This window comes from Idiotropiscis lumnitzeri, chromosome 19, assembly GCF_059441095.1.
Source record: "Idiotropiscis lumnitzeri isolate Australia: NSW breed Sydney's pygmy pipehorse chromosome 19, RoL_Ilum_1.0, whole genome shotgun sequence".
Lineage (NCBI taxonomy): Eukaryota > Metazoa > Chordata > Actinopteri > Syngnathiformes > Syngnathidae > Idiotropiscis > Idiotropiscis lumnitzeri.
Genome location: NC_142409.1, coordinates 8,696,534 through 8,723,307, shown reverse-complemented (window position 1 = coordinate 8,723,307; position 26,774 = coordinate 8,696,534). Strand labels below are relative to the sequence as shown.

General features: G+C 39.0%; 1 protein-coding gene across 3 annotated transcripts in view; it reads left to right on the top strand.

Annotated features, from left to right (window-relative positions):
• LOC148318357 (uncharacterized) overlaps nt 1-2,796 on the top strand; it is a 4,822-nt gene extending 2,026 nt beyond the window's left edge. The window contains exons 2-3 of one of the 3 annotated variants that reach the window (XR_015839903.1): nt 169-267; nt 1,461-2,796. Coding sequence is in view for 1 of the 3 variants with exons in the window: in XM_088282837.1 (XP_088138963.1) it covers nt 191-267; nt 1,461-1,472 (89 nt within the window). In the remaining 2 variants the exon portion in view is untranslated. Of the gene's footprint in view, nt 268-1,460 lie in introns of all 3 variants that reach the window. The other 2 variants (XR_015839902.1, XM_088282837.1) reach the window with 2 other exon arrangements.
• The last annotated feature ends 23,978 nt before the right edge of the window (nt 2,797-26,774 follow it).

The following is a 26,774-nucleotide window of genomic DNA, read 5'->3' as shown; positions in this document are numbered from 1 at the left end:
GGGTGGTTGGGGGTTGCTGGTGGTAATGGATCGCATGGGCCCACCATCACACCCAAGCAGATCCTGGAATGACCTCCCTAACCTCACGTCCCCACCCCCCTCCCTACATGTGCCCCCCCCCCCCTCGCCCCCACACCACCCATTACCAATGCCTACCCCGACCCACAGCACCCCGTTTTCATTATGACAGGCCCAAGCAACAGTGGCAACGACAATGGCCGAGAAACCCAAAAGTCACCAACGGAAGCTGAGCTGGTTGTGGTTCAGGTAAGAACCTTGCTGTGGGAATTTAGCATCTTTATTTTTTTATCTTCATATTCTTGTCCATTATGCTATCACCTCTCCAGTTTTGTTTTTCCAGAAGTGAGAAAGTAAGGAAATCTAACCGAAGCTTTTATGCTCCATTTATTTTATTTTTTTTCTGTTCCAACCCGAAACACATGGTTCATGGGTCATTCCAAAATTGGACGACAATTTAGGCATCAATATTAAAAAAAAAAAAAAGAACTATTTATTATTTTCTATTTTTGCTGTTGTTCTATTTTCTTGAAAACGGGGAATGACCAAATAATTGTCATTTGCCCAATCCCGTTATTGATACTCAGGCACCTGAAAAACATTTAAAAATGATAATTTTCCTTAAAAATAGCTTTTCACATTTTATTTGAATACTAATTGGATTTTAGTTTTACTCTAATTACCGTTTGGCAAAGCTATGCTAATGTCACAGTTTTTGCTCACATGCCAGCTGTCTTAGCTGCTAGACTAACTGATCAAGAACACTCAGCTTTATAAAAATGATTAAAAAATAATTAATAGTGACAGGAAGGTTTGAAATAACACGTTGCGAAACAATGCTAATGTTCGAGTTTTTGCTAAATGTAGCTCTGCTAGCAACTGTGCTAACTAGTCCAGAACAGCAACGTAAACAAAATATTTGTTTATAATTTTTTTTGATAACTTGAGGCATTTAGTTATATCTGTTTCAGAATAATACGACATAAAAAAATAAAATAAAAAAAAAGACGCAAGGCCTAACGTTCGATCAGACGATCAGAGCAATTAGCATGGTGATTTCATTTAAGCTAATTCATGTAGGTCACCTTTTAGGCTTTATCTGGATGGATTAAAAGGTTTTAATCACACAGTTGGGTCCAAGTTGACACACATCTTTTAACAACTGCAATTTAAAATAAATCTTTGATATAGTTTTTTTTTAACAACAACAACAAAATCATACGAAAAACCAACTTGATTCAAAATGTTATATTTGCATTTTAGTAGGTGCTCAATTGCTAAATATTTAAGAATCACCTTTACAACAAATTATCAATCCCTAAGAGATTTCTCGATTTTGTGCAATGGCTTATTTGAAATTTCAGACCGAAAAAAAATGTCTTCCAATTCTGGAATGACCCTCATATTGAAACTGCCACCATTGTCAATTTTCTCCTTCGCAGAGGAGCCATTGATGGAACTTTGCCTCACACTGCAGTGAGGTGTCTTCAATCAATGCAACTACCACCTTTCTCAATCTGTCTCTGTGTCTGTTTGCCACCGGAGCATGAAGAAGGGCTGCTGATGGCCATGGTGGTGGCGATGATGATGATGATGATGATGATGATGATGCAATGGCAGTGGAACTGCTCACATGGTTTCTGGTTAGCCTCCCGCGTATATCGAAAGACTCTCTTCGGTGACGGGTATTCTTGGGTGGATAATACGGATCACGTTGTTATTGCTTAAGAATACGCGTAGTCGAGGAGAGTCCGCTCTTCGCCCAACACCTGACACCCTCCCACCCACCCACTTCACCTCACAACACCTCACCCAACACCCTACCCATCCAGGGAGGACGATTTGCTTGGGTGGCTCTTCCTTGAACTTGAAATCATTGCAATTTTTTTTTTTTTTTGCTTTCCCTGCCTTCATGCATCTGTCCGTGTGGTGATGGGTAGAATCGTGTCTTGTTTTCTTTTCTGTGTTTGTCTGCCGTGCTGCTTTGAGGTTTTGCTGGGATTTAAGCTTGGGTTCACTTTGGAACGCAATAATGTGACATTGATGCGACATTTGAGTCAAATTTTGTTTTCCTGAGATGACCAACCTAGCAGAGCAACCAACTGGCCAACCGGTTCCATCGATCAAGGTACCTCTGAAGTGAAAATAAATGTCTTGTAAATTGGAAATGAGACAAAGAAGAGTGTTGTTAACAATCCTGCCAAATTTCGATGAAAAAAGGGGAAAAAAAATTCACTGACGCTTCCAAGCTAACAAGTTTGGGCCTAGTAGTCATTTTGTCGCTCAAAAAGGGATGACCAATGATGCAACAAAAAAAAGGTGCTCAGGTTTGTATATTGTGGGGGCGGGGCAGCCTAACCCAAGCGCTTCATTGGGTGCATTTTAAGCCACGCCTCCCCTCTAAATTTCAGAATGTTTAAATTTGTGAAAAAATGTTTCTCTACAAATGAGTGCTACAAAGCTTTGCAAATTTTCTGCAATTATTAACAAATTTGTAGAATTTATTTTTGCAAAACAAGTATTTTTTAAATTTAATTTATTACGAGCATTTAAATACGCAAGCGTAAATTCCAAGATATGAAATTAGAACAGAAAAATGGGGAAGTTTGAACTTGGGATAAATTCTGCATTTTTTTTTTTTTTTATATTAAAAACCAACTTTTAAGCATTTTGTTACTTGGAGCGAACATTAAAAAAAAAAGAGTGGATTCTATCGCAACATTTTTCACGATGTGACCAATATTGTAAAGATGATAATCATTATTATAATACATCCAGCCATCCATTTTTTTTACTCTGCTATCCATGCTCGGAGTTGAGTCTGACTTCACCCTGATTAAGTCAAACGCATTCTTATACTTTCCAAGTTCTTCTTATTTTTATTTCTGGGATCACACTAGAGTAAAGGTTCAGGCCCTCCTTTGTGAAGTTTGCACATTTTCCTCAAGCTTAACTCATTCACAACCAGCCGAGTTTAAAAAAAAAAAAAAAAAAAAAAAAAAAAGATCATTGACGTCTTGAGCCGTCAATGGCAGTGAATGAGTTAAGGACGTAAGATACAGAAAATGGATCGATGGATATTATTAGAACATAATTTGTTCCTCAAATTTATCAGTCGTAGTCAAAATCAAACACATTTCAAATTCATAATTTCTCGATTAGCAGATAAACTGCGCGCATGCACCGTAACAGCGTAACGACGTCGCCTCATCCCACTCAATTCCGTTCGCGTTTATCGCCGTAGCGAGGCAAGCCAAGCTGCAGTTTCGTCTCCCTGTTTCCCGCCCCGTTTATTTCCCCTTTTTATGCAAATGGCCGCTCAAACGCCATTTATCTCCGTGAGGTTTATGACACTTGCATTATGGTTGTTTCTGCTGAGCCACGCAAAGGAAACACACTCACACGCGCGCACTCGCTCGTCGGGGGAAGCAAAATCTACCATGACTGTTGGACAGCTCAATTTATACATTGCAGAAGCGAGGTATTATACAATTACTTCTTGCTCAAATGCTCTCGAACCAGCAGCGGGACAGTTTGCGAGCCACCAAGCCGCCATGAATATGCCCCCCCCCCCCCTCCCTCACCCTTCTATGTCTGATAGCACATTCTGAATCTTAACAGCCATGTGAAATCCATTTAAACACATAATAGGATCAACTTGAGTCAGACAGTCATGTGCTCATACGTGTCACGTCGCATGAGGATACGCTGGAGATTTCCTCATCATGCTGGGCGGGAAGACATTATTTCTTGCACGGCAATTTTGAAGAAAAAAAAAAAAATCTAAATCGGATTCGCATTTCTCAAGAAATCTTATTGTCGCTAAGCAGAACGCGGACAAGATTGCATAAAAGCAGTTTTTTAAAGATAATGCTTCATGAATTATTACGTCAGAGTATAATTGAAATAATACAAAGTAAAGTATTTTTGGGAACGGAATGCAGTGGCTTGCTCGAAATGTCAGAAAATCACTCTGCAATCCAATGGCAAACATTTTGGACTTGTTGAAAAATTATATTTGAGTTTAGATTAGGTAAATATGTGTGATTATGTTTCTGTTTATGGCTTAGTGTGTCTGCTGCTAGGCCTCTTCTGGTTAATATCCACATTCCCTAATCTCCGGAAAAAAAAACAAAAAACAAAAAATAAACCAAAAAAAATAAAAACCAAGATTTTTGAGGAAAAAAAGGAACATTTGATTTTTTATGTTTTAAATACGTAATACAAATGAAAAAAATCCTTTACATTTTTTTATAAATAGAATTAAATCGAAAATAATACATTTTAATTATAGTATTTTTCTAATTCAACCAAAAGGGTTGAAAAATTAATGCAGTTTTGCTCGTACGTAAGCTAACTATTAGCTGTTATGCTACCTACTAAACTAAATTACCTTGTCATAAAATCAAAAATTTGTTTATAAATATTGGTGAATAAATCCCTTCAAAGTCTTTTTAAAAATAATGAATTGAATATATAATGAATTTTACTTTTACTATTTCTCAAATTGCAGCAACAGGGTTAAAAAAATGAATGCTAAATTATGCTCAGACATAAGCTAGCTGTATTAGCTGACACGCTACCTGCTTAAAAAACAAAATAAAAAGCAAACCTTTGATCTTTATTCGTCTTTTTCTGACCCGATGAGTAACAGGAATGAAAGAAATGTGAAAAATCGAGGAGCAATTAACTTGATGATGTCATTTCTGCTGAGTCATGCTGCTCACATTTTTTTTGTGCTCTTCCTCTAGATGGCTCAAAAGGTTTTGAGTAACAAGGTTTTGTGTATGATGAGAAACCAACTTCAGTGCATTTAAATAATATTCACGGTATATTAAATACTATTTCAAAATCACTTTTGACTTTGTTACATTGTGTCTCAGGAGTATTATTTTGTTTTTTTTCTATTTATTTTTAAATTTAAAATATTTTGCTTTGCTTTGTAGTCCTGTGCCCAGTCTCAGTTAAATGTTTGTCTCTTGTTTGGTGCATTTCATGCCAATTGTCCGAGATGACGAATTCAGTATTGTTTGCTCTTATTGATTTTATCAGCACTGCTTACCTGGATCAAAATCTTCGGAATCATGTTTTTGTGTCTGCAATTTTTACAGCTGTGTACCGAATGGGATGCGCATAATTCCTATTAAAAGTTAAATAAGAATGAGCACTGTATGCATTTCACTCATATCATATTTTCCCTCATTCATATTGTACCTTGTTTTTTTGTCAACAAACGAAAACAATAAATGCCTCTCGAGAGGAAAAAAGAAAATGAATCAAGCATATGAGTATGGTGATTTATTTGAAATGGAATTTTTTTCACACATAACGGACATATTGTGCAATTAATTGACCTCTGCTTTCTGTGTAATAAAATAAAGTTGCAAACCTGGATTTATTTTAATGATTATTTTTTTTAATTAAAAAACAAATTTTGAGAAAAACAGAAAAACCACACATGTAGCCTACAGATGGCCATTCATCATGTGAAACCTTTTGGGAGTTAATTTCATTGTACTGTGGAGGGCAGCATGGCTCAGGTGTTCGAGTGGCCCCCAGTTGCTCCGGCATCGTGAGAAGTCAAAATTGTGAAATTCAGTCAGTAAAATGCTGCAATTTAAATTCAATTCCTCAAATGCTTGTCGATCAACCATCATTGGGCGTGTGCTACCAATATTGATCTGCTTATTACACATCTTGAGGAGAAAAAAAAAGGGTCTTACATATATTTATTTATATTTAATTCACATCTGAAGAGCATTTTCCCAAAAAGAACAGATTAATTTGGATTATTTAAATTAATTTGTGTATCCAGACCTGCTAATTTTTGCAAAAAAAAATAATGAATCAATTTGCTGTTTGAGACAAAAATGTCACTGTATTCATGAAACAATTTTGTACAAATCCAAAGTGAAATTTTCTTTTGCCGTTATTCACGACAATAATACATTTGTACGATTGACCCGATAATTAAATTGCTACAATTATTCTTACAGGTTTCAAATAAATGCCATTAATTGTTACAATTATTTTAGAAATTTGATATTTTTTGACAGTTAAACAATATTTTTTTCTACACGACAATGATGCAAATAAATTAAAAGCAGTTCTCATAATTATGCTGCAAATAAATAATTGAAAACTGATTATTCTTGGGCATATTAGTATGCTGGAAATTAAGACTTTTTAAATGTTTATTTCCCTTCTCAACATTGATACCTCAAATTTGAACTTTAACTTTTAATTTTATAGAAGTAAAAAATATTCTGCAATTGCATTTGAGAATGAATAATTATTCATTATTATTAATTAATCATTATTACTGTCTACGATCGTCATGACAATGTTGAAGAATTTGAATTTTTTTCCTATGAATTATTAGGCCATGATTTGATGAGAATATTCCGCAGTTAAGAATTCCTTAATTTCACAAGAGGAAGAAAAAAAAAATTAGTTTTTATAACGCTGCTGTAAATAATTAATAATTAGAATGCTGGAATTGAATAAATATTGCTTTTCAAATTTGTTCATGAATTTCAATAAACAGATCCTTTCGTTCCCTAATTATAAAGAATCACAGTTGGGGGAAATCAGATGCAGGCGCAGCGGGAATTGGGTCAGAGCTGATTTTATGGCTCACAATTCCTTAGAATGCAGACAATTAAGAGAAATTAGAACTGAACGGAAAATCCGTTTGGAAAAAAAGAGACGCCAAAGGATATTAATTCATTCAAAAACATTTACACGTGTGGATGCTTTTATTTGTACTTTAAATAATTATAAAACAATGTTGTACTTATGTCAAGGCACTATGAAATGCAGCCAATTATACAAGATCACCTTCAAAAGAAGACTGCAAGATTGGGTTTTGGAAGGGCTTTCCTCTCAGGTATAGTAATGTCGTTTTTGTTTTTGTTTGTTTTTTTAATCCTTTTTTGGGAATCATTTGGCTTTTATATAATTTTTTCAATAATCCGGTTTCTGATTCCTGCATTTCAGCGTTATTGATTGAACCTCAGTTGTACCTCAACAGTCTATTAAACCAAGGGAAGTGTGACACGTTCATGACAAAGGACACCGGGAAAATTAATTAATACACACACATAATGAAACAATTAGTCATTTCCATGACACGATTAAAGACTTGGCCAAATATGATTAGTGACTGACCGATTAAAGAAAAGGGGTTTTTCCCAAAGACATCATTTGTGTAAATACTGCAAGACTGTGCGTCCGTCTCTGTGGGGGATGCTCATGAATGTGATCCTTTGCTTTTGAAAATAAATTCTTTGTGACCACAACTGAACAGATTCCAGCCTCTTTTTGTTTCTGGTGAACTTTTTCCAGCGCCACAGAAAGTCAGCTCGTTCATTAATTTCACGGTTAAAAAGCGCACGCCTGTGTCGTCAATTCAAATGATCAACTAGTCCAATTAATTAGCCAGTACTTTCATGATTAATTTAACTGTCTGAATTTTTCACCACGTGAATGTTTTTAATCATTTTACCAGTTGAAATGTAAAGCCGTTTTGAAGAAATTGCAAAACATCTTATCAATTTAATTTTTCAAAATTGGTACTTGAGGGAACGGCTAAAAAAAATAAAAACAATAATAACAGAAATAAAAATAATAATAAAAATAATAAAATAAATAAAATAAATATATATATAGCAGGCAACACACAGGTTGGTTGACTTGAGAGGCAAAAAAGGTAATTTCATTCATCGTCGACAGTCAGCATTTAAAAAAAATATTTTTATTATTTTATTCTTTTTTTAAATATCATTATTATTAATTTTTTCAAGAAATCAAACTATTTTGACTTTCATTCGCACAAACCCGGAAGCCTGTGTCGCGCAATTGAGCAGAGTCGGGGCCACGAAACACAAACACCGATTGAAGGAACTCCGATGAGTGTTTCCATTTGGATTCAATAATTGTGTTCAATGAAATCAGCAAAAATAAAAAAAACATTCAAGATTTGCAAGTCAAACCCTTCCGAATGACCCACTGAATCACTGCCAGCTCAGGTAAAATGAACGTACTTTTTGACTTCTATACCCGTCAATGGCAGTGAATGAGTTCATTACAAAAAACGTTAATTCTCTGTCAGCTTTGTCAGTCACACAATCAATTATATTTCACAACATATTTGCACCCCAGTCTTTTATCAAACTAATATAAATATAATGCGTTACAACGGGGGTGAAGAGTTCCGAGTGGGTACCGAGTAAGTGCAAGAACAATCCCAGAGGAGTACGTAAACACGACCTCACCTAGCCCAAAAACATCAATCTGCTATTGTTGGCGTGATATTGCATCAGATGCGTCCCACGCGACAGCGACACATCGCTGCACAACGACATCAGCGCCTTAAAAAGCGAGCAGGTGGCACATGCAACAGAGCCTGGTCACATCCAAGTCACTCGCTTTGTTTTTTAGCGAGCGTCTGTCCTGGAAGTGACATCAAGGATCACTCCTTTTAGCCCCAGCGCACCAGCGCACCTCTCGTAATTGGCTGATGGTGGAAGCCAAGCATCGAAAAAGCCACAGCCCTCCTGTCCAACGTGACTTTCCCCGGGTTTGCTGAGGAACCTGCTGTCAGATTTCTCAGTTTCGGTAATCTGCTCACAAACTCCCGCAGAATGCCTCCAGTTGCAGCTTATGCACTCATGTGTTCGGAATTCGTTTTGAAAATTTGCCATTGTCTGCGTCGCCAGCCTTTGTCCACGTGGAATAGCGCTAAAGCGTCGTAATGGATGACTTTCATTTTTACCTCAGACATTTATTAAGTCGGAGCCTATGGAACACAATATGCTCACCATATTCAATATCTTCATTAAACAATTTAGTAGGAGTTTGTTCAATTGGTTGGCGAGCTAATCTTGTTAAAACAGTCTTCTTGAAGTCTAATTTAATGGAAAAGGATACAGCAATAAAAATGACAACGTAGAAAGCCACGATCGTATTTCTCGATGGAAAGCTTTATTAGAAAATAGTGGCGAGGTTGGAAATATTCATCGAACTACCGTATTTTCCGCACTATAAGCCGCTACTTTTTTTCCTGGAATTTGAACCATGCGGCTAATACAACGGTGAGGCTTTTCTGTTGATTTTTCTTTCACCACTAGGGGCGCTCTATAGTTCCAAAAATTCGCTTGATAATTCTCGGGTTGTTTTTTTTTCTTCTGGGGTTTGTTCTGTTTTAATTAGCAAAGTTGTTGCCTTGCCAATCTGTTGATGTACAAAATTGTTCTGTACATGCAGGAAAAAAAAATTCAACATAGTAAACTGCGGCTTATAGTCTGGAGCGGCTTTTATTTTTTTGACATTTTTTTTCTCTTACATATTTTTACAAAAAGAGTTGCTGCAGGCTACATGAAGGTGCCCCTTTTATCTGGAAAATTCTGTATTTTAAACTCTCAATATTCCCTTCAATGGAACCATTTTGCCCTTTTCTCACATCTAATGAGTAAAGTGCAGTATAGGAGTGCATTACTTGTATTTTCATTATTCGTGGATGACTGCATCTCCAATCAATTAGTGTACAGATCTGTGAGAAGAGCACAGGGACGCCCAATCTGGAAATGTTGTACAATCAATGCAAGCGTTCCTCTCCGTTGCTGATGATTCTCCGGCAGTTGTGCACGCTAGCCGTCATCTCGCATAATAAAAATGAGCGACTCTTTAGATTCCAAAAGTCATGAGTCGACTTGAGGTATAATAAATGCAATCCTTCCTCCCGTTCCGTCATTGTCTTCTGATTTGCATTTGCCTGCGGGCCCTGTCACAAGTGATGCAAGTTTGGAACTCCACTGCATCATTCCGAGCGCTGTCTAGTACTTGCCAAATTTCGTCCCGGTACCACGGAACAAGTTGCTCAGGTCGTGCAGCTCATCCATAATCGCCATGGTCAGAAAGTTTGCTGCAGAGTTTCTGCAATCCTGTTCCGCGAGGTCTGCTGTCCTGCCCCGTTTTCCCCGTGAGACAGCCAATTAAAATGATAAGTAGCAAGGTGTGCAAAACCTGGATAACGATCCTGAACATTTTAATCAAGTGAAAAAAAAGGCAGGACTTCAAGGAACAGGATTGAAGACAGGACAAGGGAGAGAGGATAATAAACCGGCAGATGGACCCCACAAGGAAAAAAACAGGAAGTGCACTGAAGGATTCCCGCTAATTTCCTCACATAGACGTATGTTTCTGTCAAAGTGTCAAAAAAAGACAAGGTGGTGTGAGAGCCATTCAAGTGGAGACTGCGCACGGCTCTCTTCACAGGCGAGAGCAAGCTCACCGTGAGAACTTGTCACAGATGTGAGACAGTCTGGATGGAACTGTGGAGAACTTTCCATCCTGCGGCATGACCTTTATAACGTGTGTGATTGTCCAGAGAGGGTCACACGGACGAATTCCTGGATGAGATCATCAGAACCACATCCAGACCAGACACGGGAGTTTTTTTGGATGCATGACTACGCACCAGCTCAAATAGATGACAGAATTGATGCTCTTGACTCCAGCACCTCTGGAACATCAATTACTGTTGCCTCATAGCAACACAGACTAAAAAGTCAGTGATGCCTTTGATCCTGAGATGGGTAAAATATTCTCCAGGAGACAATAAGAGCCCTGAAAAAATGTGTTGTCGCCTGTTGAGGCTGTGAGTGGAGATAGGCACGATAAACTCAAACCAAAAATGCGTCGCTATGAGACTTTAGGCACGATGTCATTTTCAGTCGACAGCAAAATGGCCTCCACCTGAGATAAATGTGTTGAATTCACATTTCATAAATATGACATTAATCGCAATAATGTGCTTGAACCATTGGCGGAGTAATGAACATATTGTCCCCCCAAAATATTTTCGACTTGACTTCCCCTTTAATCCTGAAAAATATTTATTTCTCTCTACATGATTCAGATTATTAACTCATTCACTGCCAATGACGGCTATAGACGTCAAAAATCTTTTTTTTTTTACTTGGCTGGCAGTGAATGAGTTAAAAGGCGAAAAAAAAACACATACCGAGTGCTAATCAAACCTCGTGCGTGTCTTCATTTGTGGAGTGGCGACAATAGTGGCATGACCTTTACGAGCTGAACATTGGGCACTTAAGACTGGGGGGGTGAACGAGGACCTTGAATGACTCCTTGCTGCTGCTGCTCTTGGTAATAGCTTTTCAAATCTCCTAATAATAGTGATCTTTAGTGCAATTAAATCACTGGCCCCCGCACCCCCCCCCCCCCCCCCCCCACTTATGGCCTTCAACCCCATCACAATGCATGTCTTGTGTTTTTGGATTCACCGCAGGGACGGATGAAAATGAAAGAGAATACTGTGGAGGTTGATTATATTCAGGAAAGGCGGATATTTGAGGTCAGCCGATACAAATTGGGACAGTGGAAGGAACAGGCCATTGTATGGTTTAAAAAAAAAAAAAAGAAAAAAGACTGACACCGTATATCTTGCTCAGTATGGCAATATGAAAGTAACTCGAAACGACATCAATCAGCATCGAGTCACAACACTGACTCATAATGCGTTTTATGTTTTGCAAACTTAATACCGCGATGTTTCAATTTCATTCCCCTTCCGGCCCACACAAATCACCGGAGGGGAAAAAAAGCAATATTAAGCAAATTGTTTGTGAAAGATATTCACTTTCTTCCATCTTATGAATACGTATTCGATAGAAAGGCGGCTATATGACAAAATAATGATCAATTTCCATATCATTACGACACAAAGCTTCGGGAAGCGGTGTAGCGGAAAACATTTGCTAATGTTTGATGATTAAATCAAGTGTGGGGCTTATTGTATTGAGGGGAAAAAAATAATTTTGAATCCACAGACCTGTGTGTATGAGTCAGAAAAATCTGATGACATCCAGGAAAGCGGTTAAATATAATTGGTGAGGAAAATAACATCCTTACAAATGTGTGCACATAAGCACATTTCGACCTGCAACGTGTTGGATTGTGGAGTAGGACAGACTGATTTCCGAATGTTTAATGTATGACTAACATAAAAAAATAAAATAAAATATAAAAAAATTGAAATCAAAGTGAACAAAAGCATGAAAACAATATATATGTCTTTGAAGTATTTAGAAAATAAAACATTAATATGGTTTATTCATTTAATTTTTTTCAAATTCGGCGGGTCGGATTAAAATGTTTAACGGGCCGCACATGGCCCCCGGGCCGTAGTTTGCCCACACCTGATCTAATGCATCATATACAGAGTGGTAATCCCTTTTGGGATTAAAAATGAGAGTCGTAACAATAATCATTCCCATTTTCAATCCAGAAAAACAAAGCAGCTAAACAGTCGATGTTGAATTCTTGGAAGCGTTCTCATATGAAAATTATACGATCCTCATCTTTCGTCTGGAACTTGATTTTATTTATTGATTTTCAAGTACCTGCGCTCCATTGAATACTTGTCACGGCTGAAATCAACTTTATTCTTTTCTCCAGCGTCTTTGTCGAAAGCGCCACGGAAAGAATATTTCTTTAGATCTCCACTCTGCGCTGATCAAGTGCGGCCTTCCGCCGAGCGCAGCGCCACACTTTAATGAAACATCCAGCTTTACTCAAAGGCTAATCATGGAAGTCAAGCGAGTGCCTTGGTAAAGATGCAAAAATACACAAGATCAAGACGTTGCTTGCTGCTCGGCAGGATTATTTGTCTCACCGTAAAAAGGACTGAATTAATAAGGGGTGAGTTGGAGGAGGAAAACGGCAGATTTTGCTCGCCAATTTAACGTCATTTTTATTTTTTTTTTAATGTTTTTTCCTGCTAATAAAAGATGCATTATGTCGGGAAGAAACAGTTTATGATTGGTATGATGCATATTCCCGATGGGCCTCTCGTTGGGGATTTTTGACTCATTTTTTTTTTGCATCAAATTTGTTAGCATTGTCTCAATTTACATCACAAATCTAAATAATACTAAAATCAAGAATTTTCATCAATCCGCCTGATCACAGGGCATGGTGTAAAATCTCTAGCGATGTCCATTCAAATGATTAGAAATGATCAAATTAAGTCCACTAGGAAATGTTCACTCATTCACTACCAGCCGAGTAAAAAAAAAATGGAACTTTGACGTCTTTAGCCGTCAATGGTAGTAAATGAGTGAAAGTGTATTTTGCACTCCTCGCAAAATAAATATTGTACAAGCTAGTCGCTCAGTGTACAAATCCTTAATTCTGGGAGTGATGGATAAGAGACAGATTCCATCCTCCACTTAAAAAAAAAAAAAGGCATCATCATTGAGGTGCACGTGGGAAATGTATGATTCACCGAGGAAATGGTCCGAAAGGGAGAACCATTTGCATGGCCTCCACTGGGAAGGAGGCGGAGTACGCCGCACTTTCACTTTTAATGTTCTGAGCAAATTCAATGATGAAAGCGAGTGATATGTGACAGTGCTGCATACCACAGACTCAGCCCCGTTACGAGTTTTTAATGACATCCTGCTGCCTAATGACACTGGAAACTGTCTCGCTGTTTTTGTTGGACCTGACTGCAGCGTTTGGTGCGATGGAACGACGGTATTCTGTTGGCTCGAGAGTAGTTTAGATATTCTTTGGAAGGCAGGAAACTGTGTGTTAGCGTTGGTTGTTCTACCCCACTGGCGCCTGGTGTTCCACAGGGCTCAATGTTGGGGCCCCTTCGGTTTTCATCGTTTTTGCTGACCTGAGGTGGTAAACATGATATTTCTTTTCACTGCTGTGTGGATGCCAGTCAGATATATGTCCTATTAAGCAAAAAGAACACAAGTGAAAAGGAAAATGGCTTCAATTAACGTCGGAGCCACCTACATTCCTTTTTTCCCCGTCTCATTTGTATGTTGTCCACACACATTGTAATAGCCTGGATTTGTATGTAGGACAGCACTTTAATTGCTCGAGTTAACAAGGTGAGCTCTCTTGGCCACCTCTGCACAGCACAAATCATAGGAGGGATATTCAAATCCAATCCTCTATAAAGCCCTCCTCCACATGGGCAGTGTGACAGCAAAAATCAATGCAATAACAGCGGTGAGCCCCAGCCACACCGAAGCGCTAAATGCCTCAATGATGTTCCAACGCTCAGCAAATGACTTGATCAGGGTGAGGTGACCCCCATTCTCCACGAACAGAATGATGACAGAAAATAGAAAGGTGAATCAATACGTACGTTGTTTAAATAATAGTGATGGAGCCGCATTAAAAAAAATATTTGGAATTTTTTAAGACGTTTTGTGAAAACGACGGTGAAAAGCAATTTGAATAGAAACAAATGAAGTGGTGCGCCATGTAGTTTCGTCAATCGTTGGAAAAGGATTTAAGGACCTATATAGGAGCTTCTAATTTCAAATTAATTTAATGGCCTGCTGCACAGGGAGCTAATCAAGGAAAAAAATACAGGAAAGTGACCTGCACAAATACTGTATAATCTCGGGGAAAAAAAAAAAAAAAAAAAAGCACGACACCTCACCACCCCCCCCCCTTAAAGTTTCTTTTTAAGAGAGCTGTACTAAATATAATACTGTATTATTTATTGAGCCACAAACAACGTGGCACAATGATCAGCGAAGAAGCCGATCGTCCTGGCAATATATTACTGTCAAGGCGTAGAGGACGAGCCAAATATAGGAAAGCCAGGCAGAAGTAACTCAAAAAGGGCATTTTAAAGTTATAAAAATGCAAACAAGGAACTGAGAAAAACTAAAATATCAAAGTACAAAACAACAAGGCACAACGTTCCAACCAAACTAGAAAAAAGGAGGACGAGGACTTGCATAGTCAGTGACATGGACAATGAACCGACAAGAACTGAACGCAAACAAGGACTTAAATTCAAACAAAGTAACGAGACAATGAGGAACACCTGGACAAGGCACAAAGGGCTGGAGGGAGCTGATTGGCTCACGCTCGGGAGTGGGATGACAAGCACAGGTGGACACAATCAGGTTCAACAAGAGACACACACCAAACAAGAAAAAACATGAAATTAAATACTAAACCAAAAACAACAGGTGACAACTGATGAATGTCGAAAAACATGCTTAAAAAAAAATAACGACTTGACTGCTTCTTTTTTTTAACCTCTCCTCTCAGCGCTGTTTGATCATCTGCTTATTTGTGTTTTTGATTGCCATGGAATGGTAATGAAGTGTGCCTCTGTGTGTTTGTGTGTCCTTTACAATTTAGAGATAATCATGGAACTATTTTCTTCCAAAATGCTTGTGATCTTTACATAGTCGCCCCGGTGACAACTAATTAAATCAAAATGTCACACGCGCTCCATGTAATGTGGGGACTTGCGAGCGTGTGTTTTTTTTTTTTTTTTTTGGATTCAGTACCCTCGATGGACACAGACGTTGAGCTTTCCCCCCCCCAGGATCAGTCATCAGAGTAGTTCAGAAGAAAATAAAAAATGTTTAGTTACCAGGGAAACAACAGTTGTTCTGGCATGTCCTATGAAGTCTCAAACGCTGAGAAGATTTCAGTGGAGCATAGCTGGGGTACAAATGATTAGCTAGGGGGGGGGGGGGTTAGTGAGCAGAGTTGCATTCACAGCACCGAACTGAGAGACTGGTGGGAATTTGTCAAACTAGTCAGGAGAAGAAAGGGCAACAGACCTCGAGGACAAAAAACAGGTGGTGGATGAGAAAGGATTTTCTCCAAACTTAACTTACCTATAAATTTCAAACCACGCCTATGGTAAAAAACCCTAGAGCAAGAGTCCTCAACCCTGTTCCTCGACGGCCGGTGTCCCGCCCGTTTTGAAATAATCAGCAAGGTCTGCAGACGCTAGATCAGAATCCTGATCGTTTGAATCAGTTGTGTTGCAGCAAGGGGAGAAAGAAAACAGGCAGGACAAGAGGTTCTCGAGGAACAGGAATGAAGACAGGATTGCCCGAGAGGCAAACTCAGCAATGTGGTTTCTGCAGTTGAGTGTTGTAAGGAGTGCGAAAGAGTTTTGATGGAAAGCTCTGTTCAATTAGAAAGGGCTTGAATTAATATCTTTGGATTTTCTGATTGGTGAAGATTTGGGAAGAAAAGTCTCAACTGAGCCATACAGTCAGCACTGGGTCACCCTTTTCAGCCTCGACGCAAATGACTGCGACAGTCATCCTGAAGTGCGCTAATAACAGGCTTTGGATGAGGCGAGCTGCACCGGAGAGGACAATGACCTTCCAAAAACAAGGGAGTTCATTTTTGACTTTCAGGAAACCCAACCGTCCACTCTTTCATTATCAAACGGATTCAAGTGGAGACGGTGAAACAACCACAAGTTGTTGCGCCTCAAAGTGTCACCCAACCGGAGTTGGTCTGGCTACACTTGTGTAAAAGACCCAAAGGTGGCTTTACTTCATCAGGCTGCTCAGAAAGCAGGTCTGAGCTGTAGCCAATCACATGAGCCCGGAGGGAATTATTGGAGAATGTTTTCACATGTGGAATCGCTGTCGGCTGTGACAACATCACCCAAGCGGAGAGGAAGGATCTCTAGAGGGTTTGTTAATACCGCAACAAGAATAAACAGGTCTGATATTTATTTATTTATTTTTTTTCATGACAAAATAAGGTTGATGGCTCCAAACTAAACAACTGGACTTATACCTAAAAGGTATATGTGGCAATAAAAAAAGCTAACCCGAATTGAGACACCGCCCGTGACTGCAGGAAAGTCTGCTGCGTCGACAACAACAATCCTCAATCCTGTTCCTCAAGGACCAGGTGTCCTGTTCGTTTTCCATTTCTCCATGCTGCCACACACCTGATTCAAATGTTCAGATCATCAACATTCATCATCTGATTCAGGTGTGTTCCAGCAGGCAACAGGCGTGAACACCCAGGAAATACACTATAATGATCAATAGTAATAATACTGTAATAACAACAATACACACGCTTGTACAATTTCTGGATCACTTAAGTGCAACTCGAGTGAGGTTGGTTAAAAAAAAAATTCTGATCATCCTGGTCATTTGATTCAGGTGTGTTCCAGCAGGCAACAGTATTAAAGACCCCTGAAATACACTATAATGATCAATAGTAATAATACTGTAATAACAACAATACACTCGCTAGTACAATTTCTGGATCACTTAAGTGCAACTATAGTGATGTAGGTTAAAAAATATAAAATAATCTGATCATCCTGATCATTTGACTCAGGTGTGTTGCAGCAGGAAACAGGATTGAAGACCCCTGAAATATACTATAATTATCAACAGTAATAATACTGTAATAACAACAATACACCACCTAGTACAATTGCTGGATCACTCAAGTGCAAATAGAGTGAGGTAGGTTAAAAAAAAATAATAATTCAGCGTCAAGGTGAATTTGCGACGATGTGAGGGCGCAGGGGCGGTAGTACGGTGGTATTAAAGTTCATCCCGTTTATCTCGCGTGTTTGCTGCTGATTATCCCTCACTCCTCCTCTACTGCCACGAGAAGAGGTTAATTGCCCTGATGCTACTCTTTGGATGATTAAGGCCCGGCCAAATCACTGGTTCTTGGGAAGAACTCATTGAGCAGAAAGGACAGTGTCAACTGTGGTTCATATAATCAATACAAGAGAAGCTCACTTGAAGGCCAGATCGTAATGAGACTGCTGGAATAGCAAACGCGCATCTTTCTAATGTTTCCGTCTGGAGTCAGCTTGACAATTGCTCGAGCAGACAAACCAATGGCTTGTTTTCATGATGACATCAACCGCGTCGCTCAAACGAGGTGGAGTGAAGGACGACGGTGCTCAAGCAAATAAAGATCCGCGATATTATTGAAAATGACAAGAGATGATTCATTGAAATAGTCCAAGGTTCTCCTACCACGAGGGCTGCGGAGAAATAAATTAAAAAAAAAAAAAAAAAGCGTAATCCATAAACTAGTGACCACTTCGATAGAACTCATGCAGTATAGGCAGGTTAATGGCCCAGCTGTCCTCCGAGCTCTTTTCAAGAATGATTTATGTACGACGGTGAATAAATTTGTAATGATCCATCAGGATAATCTCATATTTCCCTTACTTTCAAAGTTGAGAAATTAGATAAAAAAATAAATAAAGCATTGATAAATTGTTTTTTTTCTGTTGTTCATGATTAAATCTGGGAGGGGGGGGATTAACTCATTTATTACCATTGACGTCTAAAGACGTCAAAGATCCATTATTTTTTTTTTTTTTAAACAATCAGCTCTAAAATCGTCTTTTCATCACGTTCAGGAAAGTTCTTCATCAAATCAGTCCATCAAACCTTTTGAGGCTCGTCTCGGTACCGCTTGTCTTTTTTTGGCCAATTTCAGGTTATGCTTTGTAATTATGTCATTATGAGGATAACTTTGCTGCTGGGCAATTTTGCACCAAAAAAAAAAAAAAAGCACGCTGTTGTTGTTGGCGCAGTCGATGTGAGGAGGAGGGGTGAAGCAGTCCAAATTGATTTGAACTTGCCTGTAAGCATGCAATGTTTGTTGTGATGATGACATTTTTTTTTTTTTTGCATCCAGCTGGGAAGCATCGTACAGATCACAAGTTCATAGAAAGCAAGTTTGTATTTGCGCTTTCTGTGAATAGAAACGGTGAGAACTCAACAGTTTGGGATCATTAGTGGCAAGCAATGGAAGCAAGCGGCTGATCCTGAACGTTTCTTTTTCCAAGTAAAATCAAATAAATACTTAAATCAAGATTCTCCTTATCGAAGGTTTATAACGCGGCGGGATATCAGTTTTTGATCTCTTAAATAAGTTGCCAGTTGGAGGCCAGGCTACATTTCTGGATTTATTTCTTGCAATTCCTGATGGAGTCCGTGCACCCGGCATTATTTAACGTGGTGCCCTTGGGCTTTTATTTTTGACTTTATTCAATTCACTTTAGGTAGCAGGAGGTCAGGGACTGCAGCGATTCTGACTCACGCTGAGCAAACACAAAAAAAACAGAAATGGCTATTTAGTCTATTTGACGTGCCTTTCTTGCTCTCTATTCAGATAAATGCAAAGGATTGTTGAATGAGGATAGAATTCTCACGAAAGAATGACAATCACAATGTATTTATATTTTTTTGGTATAATTATTGTGGCCAACATTGCGTAAGGATGCTTTAGTTTGAAATGAAAAACTTTTTTTTATTTTTTTTATTTAATAGTGAAAACGAATGGTTCCACTTTTACAGTATTGACAAGTTCATTCAAATATACACAAAATGACAAAAAAAAAAGTCATTGCATCATATTGTCTCGAACTGAGTCGCACCATATCGAATCGAATCGAACAAAATATTTCTCCTTTCAAATGGAAGCGTCTCTCAACCGTTTTGCATCCCATATATCGAAAACCGTATCGAATCGTCCGATGAGGAGAGATGCGCAATTCAAATTTTTTGTGGATATTTGGTAGTAGCATATTTATTACCAGAATTAGAATCCTTGTCACAGCATTCCAAGACCAGAACCTGAAGCAGAGCCAGCCTACAAGAACACTTTCACTAATATCTGGAGCACGAAAGAAGAACCGCCGACTGATCGACTGCAGTATCAGGAAAAGTGTTAATTTGTCCACCACCTGGCGATTCACAAATGGGCACTAATGGCGTGATGAGACGAACAACCCGTTTGCTCGGCGTTTTGGGACACATTTCGCCAACGTTGACAGTTTCAAGAGCTCGTTGGAAAGAACTCAATGTTAGAAGGATATTCACAATTTTCATTTTGGTTACTACTGTGTAGTTACCATCAAAGATTTTTGAGAACCTTTCTTCTCGCCATTTTTCATTAAATTAAATTGTCTTGCATTTTAAATCCAGATGACTTAAATACTTCACTGGAGCATGAATGAAGAGATGGGCGCTATAGAGGTATCGAGGTAATGTGGCTGGATGACCTTTAATTCTTATTTAAGTCCAAATTAATACGACATCGAGAAGGAAGCTCTCTGCAGGGAGTATTGCGGATGAAAGCGCAATTATTCCACATTGAGATGGAGGCTACATAAGTCGTCCTTTGTGTTTTGTCCTTGTGCCTTTTGATGATTGTCAGTCAGTTGCCAAGTGGTAATTTGTGAGCATGTCCTTGACAGATGCCGCTTTGTTTCTCATATCAACAAAGCAAAAAAAAAAAAAAAAAAAAAAAGTGCATTTTCCTCTGTCGTGACTCATTGGAAGATCGGGCAAATCCTCGCCGCTTTCAGTTAAAATGTCCCCTACTGGAAATGAGAGGCATAAATCACGGCGCATGCTTGGCACCAACATGCCCGCTGTGTCACATCAGCTTAAATTTTTTACAACATGGAAGGAGAGCAGCAGGCTCGTTGACACTTTCCAGCCTGGGAGACACTGTTTGTCAACCACTTCTATCCATTTTTAATGAGCTCTCGGCAATGATAGAGTGTAATTTCACCTCCAGGACCCGGTGATACTATTTACTGTTAACGAGAAGCAGCACAGCAACGGCTAAATTATTCCTGTTTGGATGGCTTATGAGTTTTTATGAGATGCATCAAGAATTCAGAAAGCCATAGATGGACGGATCGATTGCTTGATTGACTTACTGATTCCTGGTACGGAACTTCTTCCCGTGGGACTAAGTTCGTTGAGGGGGATGAAATCAAACGTTAGTTTCACACCTGACCTGGCAGTGAACATAAATGCACGATCAGGAAGGTTATTCCATTCTGCTTTATTTTTCCGTCCCTTACAAATCTAATCAATGGTGTTATTTTCCTTTATGTGATTGCTGTTTTTGTGTGTGTGTGTGTGTGTGTGTTATCAGCGCCTTGACATGGTCCCAAGTGTACCTTTCTTTGGTGAGTGCTGTTTTACACGCTGGCAGGATGTGCGGCATTGTGGCAAAGATTCCTAAGTGGATTTGATAGTTGTTCTATAACAGCTCCTGAAAAAGATGAAGGAGCCAGATGGGTTGGCTTGGGGTTTTGATTAGGACGCCTCTCTGACGCCTCCCTCGTGAGGTGTGAGGTGGGTGCATCTTCCACCGGCTGAAGGACCCCTCAAATGAAATAAAATCATTTGGTTATTAACGTTTAGTAACACCGCATCAAGCCTGACCAAACCAGTTTGTTCATTTTGGGTGTGTTTTGGGACAAGTTGGGAATCAGATCCAGATGGAAATACCTTGAAATGAAACAATAAAAGCTCATATTTTGCCCTATTTGGATGTCAAGCCCAAATTTGTTGGACAGCAAAATTAAGGAATCGGCCTCACTGTTTTTTTTTTTTTCGGATTTTCAATTTACCAAAGTGTTGCTTGTCGTTTTAATGATGAGGCGACTCCTTTCTGCCCGTGCTATTAAATGACGGCAAACAACTCTCCCGTTCCTCATGTCCATCAGCAAAAATTTGTCACTCACGGCCATCTGCAGCGTTGTATTTCGCTGTCACAGCAACACCAATTATAACCTTCTTGTAACCAGTCTGAAAACTAAGGTAATTAAAAGCAGCTGTTTGCTTGACGACCCCCCCCCCCATCCCGGGGCAGAGCCGGCAGTTAAGCCCTGTAAACATTACTTTCCACTAATTGACTTTGTTTATAAGGGATATTAAGTCAAGGGAACGTGTAGGTGTAAGTAACCTTCACAAACTCCAGATGAGAAAAGGAAGACGGATGCATGCTGCGCACGATTGGGTGACGCATTTATGCTGATGTGGAATGAGGCAATCCGTGTTAACAGTGGGGGAACTTGTCAGCTAGTACACACACACCCAAAATTCCCAATCTCTAATTGCGTTAATAGCAATCGTGTTGGATTCGAAACAACCGCTTCTATTTGCCAACCGCCAAAAGAAAGCGGAATGACAAATGGAAGCATTAAGAAGAAAACGTTGTCATGGCAACGGATGTGTGACATACGTTTGCTTGCCACCTCTCGCAGCAACCGACACGTTTGCCGGTTTAACATGTGGCATCTCACAAGAAGGTTTGACTATTTACAGCAGAAAAAAGCGAAATAACCGATCAGGATTGAGCCACTACAACACCGATGTTCTTCACGTGTGACTTGGCAGCTCGGCTGGGTGAAGATCCGCCATTTCCGACCGAGAAGCGTTATTAGCGTTGGGCACGTACTTGAACATTTTGCCAAATTTTTCAACACGGAGACTAGTTGAGCCGGTATTCGCCGATGTGTTCGCTGCATGCGCCACATGTGTGATCTGCAAACTAAATGCCAAGCCATAAATGTCCATTGACAATATTTCATCAGATTTATTTTTCCCTATCAAATTATTTGCTAGAAACAGCAATGGGATCAATTAGAAAACTCCTCTTATCTTGGCAGGTGCGTTTTTTTTCCTGGTGTTGTCGCCGTAAAACAAAGCTTGGCACGATGTTACAATCACAATGCCAAGTGGTAGCCTGAAGGCTAAAAGTTTGGCTCTCATAGCCAACATAAATCAGACCGAGTGAGTCTCGAATCCAAATTCTCCTGCAACTGTAATACTTTTAATTCACGTTTCATATTGACAAAGATCATTTGTGCGGTAGGTAATCCAATTTGCCAGATAAATCAGTGCAAATGCCCATGCAACACCCCGAGGGGATTAGAGAAAGTCTTGAAAGAAACCCAAAATCAAGTTCCCGATCATGAACCATTCCAAAACAGACTTAAAGCATGCATGTTATTGTGTTCCGAGCTCAGAGAGTGCAGCAGCTGTCATTGGGATATGTTTGCGAGATAAAACCAGGAGGCTTAGTGGTGGTGCGGGGATTTGAAGTGCCAATTAATTTGGATCAAGAAAAAGGTTGCCAGGGCCTAATGCAAACCACAGCGATACAAGGATGGGCTGTGTGAGAAAACAACAACAACAAAGTTGTGCGGCTGCTCATGTTGCAATGTTCTGGAGTTGACGCGAGAAGCCGACGTTCAAGTAAATCAGACCGCTTTTATTTTCTTTTTCTTTATAGCAACACAATTACCGTATTTTCCCCGACTATAAGCCGCTACTTTTTTCCTGAATTTTGAACCATGCGGTTAATACAACAGAGCGGCTTTTCTGTGGATTTTTTTCTTTCACCACTAGGGGCGCTCTATAGTTCAGAAAATACGCTAAATAAATCTAGATTTTTTTTTTCTCTCCTGGAAAATACAGTGAGTCTATTATTTTTTTTCACCTTTTTATCAATAGCCGCGATACACATCCATTGAAGAGTCCAACTACCTTGTGCAACTCGGTTTTAAATCAAGAATCCTCAGTTTTAATTTAAAATCTAATACTGCACAAACACAAGCAGCAAACAATACAAAGTAACACTCTGCGCAAAGATATAAAATCAATACCGAGCACAAGTGAGTTCACCCTCCGGGTTAAGCCCTCGACAACAGGTCCGGTTCTCATGAGGCCATTTGGGTGAAATTAATTGGGCAGGCCAGGTTGAGATCATTAGCCAGGTTTACTCTGCCAATACAGGGAACCTGATTACACCTGTGTGGGCAGCAACAGCAAAGTCTGCAGTGCGTCGTAACTTTATACAAACTGGATCAGTAGTACATTGCGAGTTGATGAATTTGAGTTGAACGAACAGGATTGACCTGATCTTTCCCTCGGCACACAGCAACAAAACACGGGATGAGTCATTCCAAAGGGCATTTGCATTATTTTGACTTCAAAAATAATGACAATGACAATGTCAATCGACAAAACTTAATTGGTTTATCAGCAGGCCTACAGTTTTTTACCGGTTTATAAATTTCAAGAATTTTAGGATAGAAGCACTGCTGGTTAAGCATGGCATTAAACAACCAAATAATTAATAATAATTATAATAATATTAAATAATAAATAAATAATTAAACTATTTTTTCACAGGAAAATAATTTTCTGAATATCTAAATTTTTTTAAATTTGCAGAATTAAATTTCTTTCCCCTTTTCGCAATGATTTTCTTTCCGTTACATTTTGCCCTTGCAAATTTGTATCCCCGAATCATTTCATATCCCGAAAAGCGTCCGAGTTTTCACTCGTCTAATTTTGTCCACACCGTGGCTCACAACCTCACTACCATCCCCCAATTACTGAATGCGTCTTCCGACTGACTGTGAAACTTTTAAAACGACAACAGCTGTGACAGCTGAAACCCTAATTAACTGCTGATGCAATTAGACCATTTAAACGGCGGGTCCACTAATGAGTCATGTCGCATGTTTTTTTTTTTCTCACCTGAGGACGGAAATCATTTGAGATACGCACAAGTGTTCAAATTAAGCAGCAGGAAATTCTTCGGCAATATCGGGGGGGTCTTGCCGATAATTCAGTTGAAATGAGGAACAATTTGTTGTATAAACCGGTCCACAGCAAAAAAAAAAAAAAATGTCTTCGACAATATATCAGAACTCCATCCTGATTGCCGGTAAAGTGATTAGATTGTGACGGCAAATGAGGTGACTCAAATTAAAAACATTAATAATCACTGTTATACTCTCAATGTATTGACAAATCCAAGCGATCACATTGTATGCTAATCGACTACTCTCTTCAATTGCAATTTCTTTTTCTTTTTTTTTTTTGCCATCACCATTAAATCTTGACGCCTTTAGCTCTCCAACTAATGCACCTGATCGACCAAAACAGAAACCAAAAATTGCGCAATACCAACTGTCGACATTCAGCATCATCTACTTTCTATGGGATACAACACATGCGATTCGGCCAATTTATGTTGAAAACAAATCATTCATATGGAAAAATTTGGTTCAACATATTGCAATATTGATATAAAGAACATATAACTAAAACAAAATGTTGTTTGGAATTAGTTGTCAAATAAATGCTTATTACTATGTAATAAAGTCTTAATTAACTAAATGTACTCAATGAGTGTTTGTATTTGCCATATATCGTACAGAATAACGCTAGAACGCCTAACGATGACTGCATGTGTTAAACTTTTATCAGATCACGAGTGTATTGCACTTAGATGCACTTTAAAAATGGCTCGGAGTTGAAGCGCTTGAGAAGAATCACTCAAAACACTGTTACATTTTTCCATGCAACATTTGACAAAGCACCGCCACAACAAGAATAACAGGACCTGGCCTGTCACACTTGAATAATTCTCGATCATCTCCAAAAGTAAACATTTTCACGCCTGAACAGAGAGGAGGTGGCAGACACACACACACACAAAAAAAGTGCTTATTATTTTGTAAATAATATGTGCAAAGGCAGTTAAGTGAAAGAGCACACGGCTGAATTACCAGCGAAATACTTCCGCTCACTGGCTGACTTATTTGATCAAACACACTCGTGTCGTTTTTGGCGTTTAGTGCGAGCTCAGCCACGTAGGACATCTTTAGCTAACATACAAAAAGCGAGGTTGGGAGCTTTATTTGTCTCTTTTTGACTAGCTGACTGCCTTTTGAATTTGGCTCAGTGGAAGTGATATTTGAAGCTGGATCAACTCTTTTTTTGCAAAAAAAAAACTTAAGTAATTCGTGTTAGAACATGTACATCAAATGTTTTTACTGCACCAAATTAAGAGAAGCTAATTCCTTTAACTCACTCATGTTGCTGCTTCGCTCACTTTTTCGCTCGCCCCTGTTGGCTATAAAGCGGTTCAAAGCGTCACATAGTTAGCTGGTGTCAGCTCAGTCGTGACAACGACACGTTCAAAAATACAGAATTAAGACGAGCAACTTTTCATTGTCATGTTCATGTAAGATGAATGTGAATAACTTCACCAGAAACTAATAGTTTTTTTTTACATTTTTTTTAATTCAACAAAAACACACGTGTTGGAAAACACGACCTCTGAGGCGGAGGTAATTAACGTTATGTAAAGTGGACCCGCCAAAGTCAACAACAACATATTTAAACTTTTACTAACTCGCAATCTTGCGATAAACTACATTCTGACTTTTCCGTGGCTTCTTGATGCCACGAGCGGAATATCGGATGGATATATACAAGAACAGTTTTTCTCTTGTTTCATAAATAAACATGCAACTATACAGAAATAGCAAAACATAATTAGTGTTTTTGTTTTCTTTTTTTAAATCCACGCTTTAATGAAACTTCAGCTCGTGTTACCTTTGACCTGCAAAAACTTGCAGATGTTGTCAGTTAATTAACAGAATTGCTAATTAGTGCTTTCATAGAGCTCAAAAGAACACGCGATGGCGCATAGTGTAATTCTTTTAACCCTGTATGCTTTATACCAGGCGTGGGCAAACTACGGCCCGGGGGCCACATGCGGCCCCGTTAAACGTTTTAATCCGGCCCATCATTCAACCCCCCAAAAAAAAAAAAAAAAATCTCAAATTGGCCAAGATTGGAGAGCCATGTAACAAAGCACTTTCCAGTGTCACCTTTTCCCATTCGCATTAGTTTTTCAGCTCTGAATACGTGAATAGAAACGTGACATGTATCAGAGAGCCAATTGATATTGCTCAAGGCTTTTCTGTTGTTAATGAGGACCAGCAATATAATGCCGGTGACGTCTTCCATTTGCTTGAGCAGCGGCAGACTGCAGACATGAAAGAACTGCGGCTTTCAAATCAGCTTTTCCCTTCTTTTCAGTTACTTTCGCTTATGCTGCTAACAGAAGTGTCACAAAGGGCAGTACACAAGGTTTGCTTGAAGCAAAAAGAAAAAAAATGCATGATTGGAAAGAATGGTTACAGAAATGCGTGTGCGTACGGGAAAGTGATAAAAATATCATGACGGGTCAGACAAGGCCATGACTTTTGTGGACCAGCAACTTGCTTTGTACGTAATCCGTTTTTTACTCCTTTTGCTAGCTTGTGGGTTTAA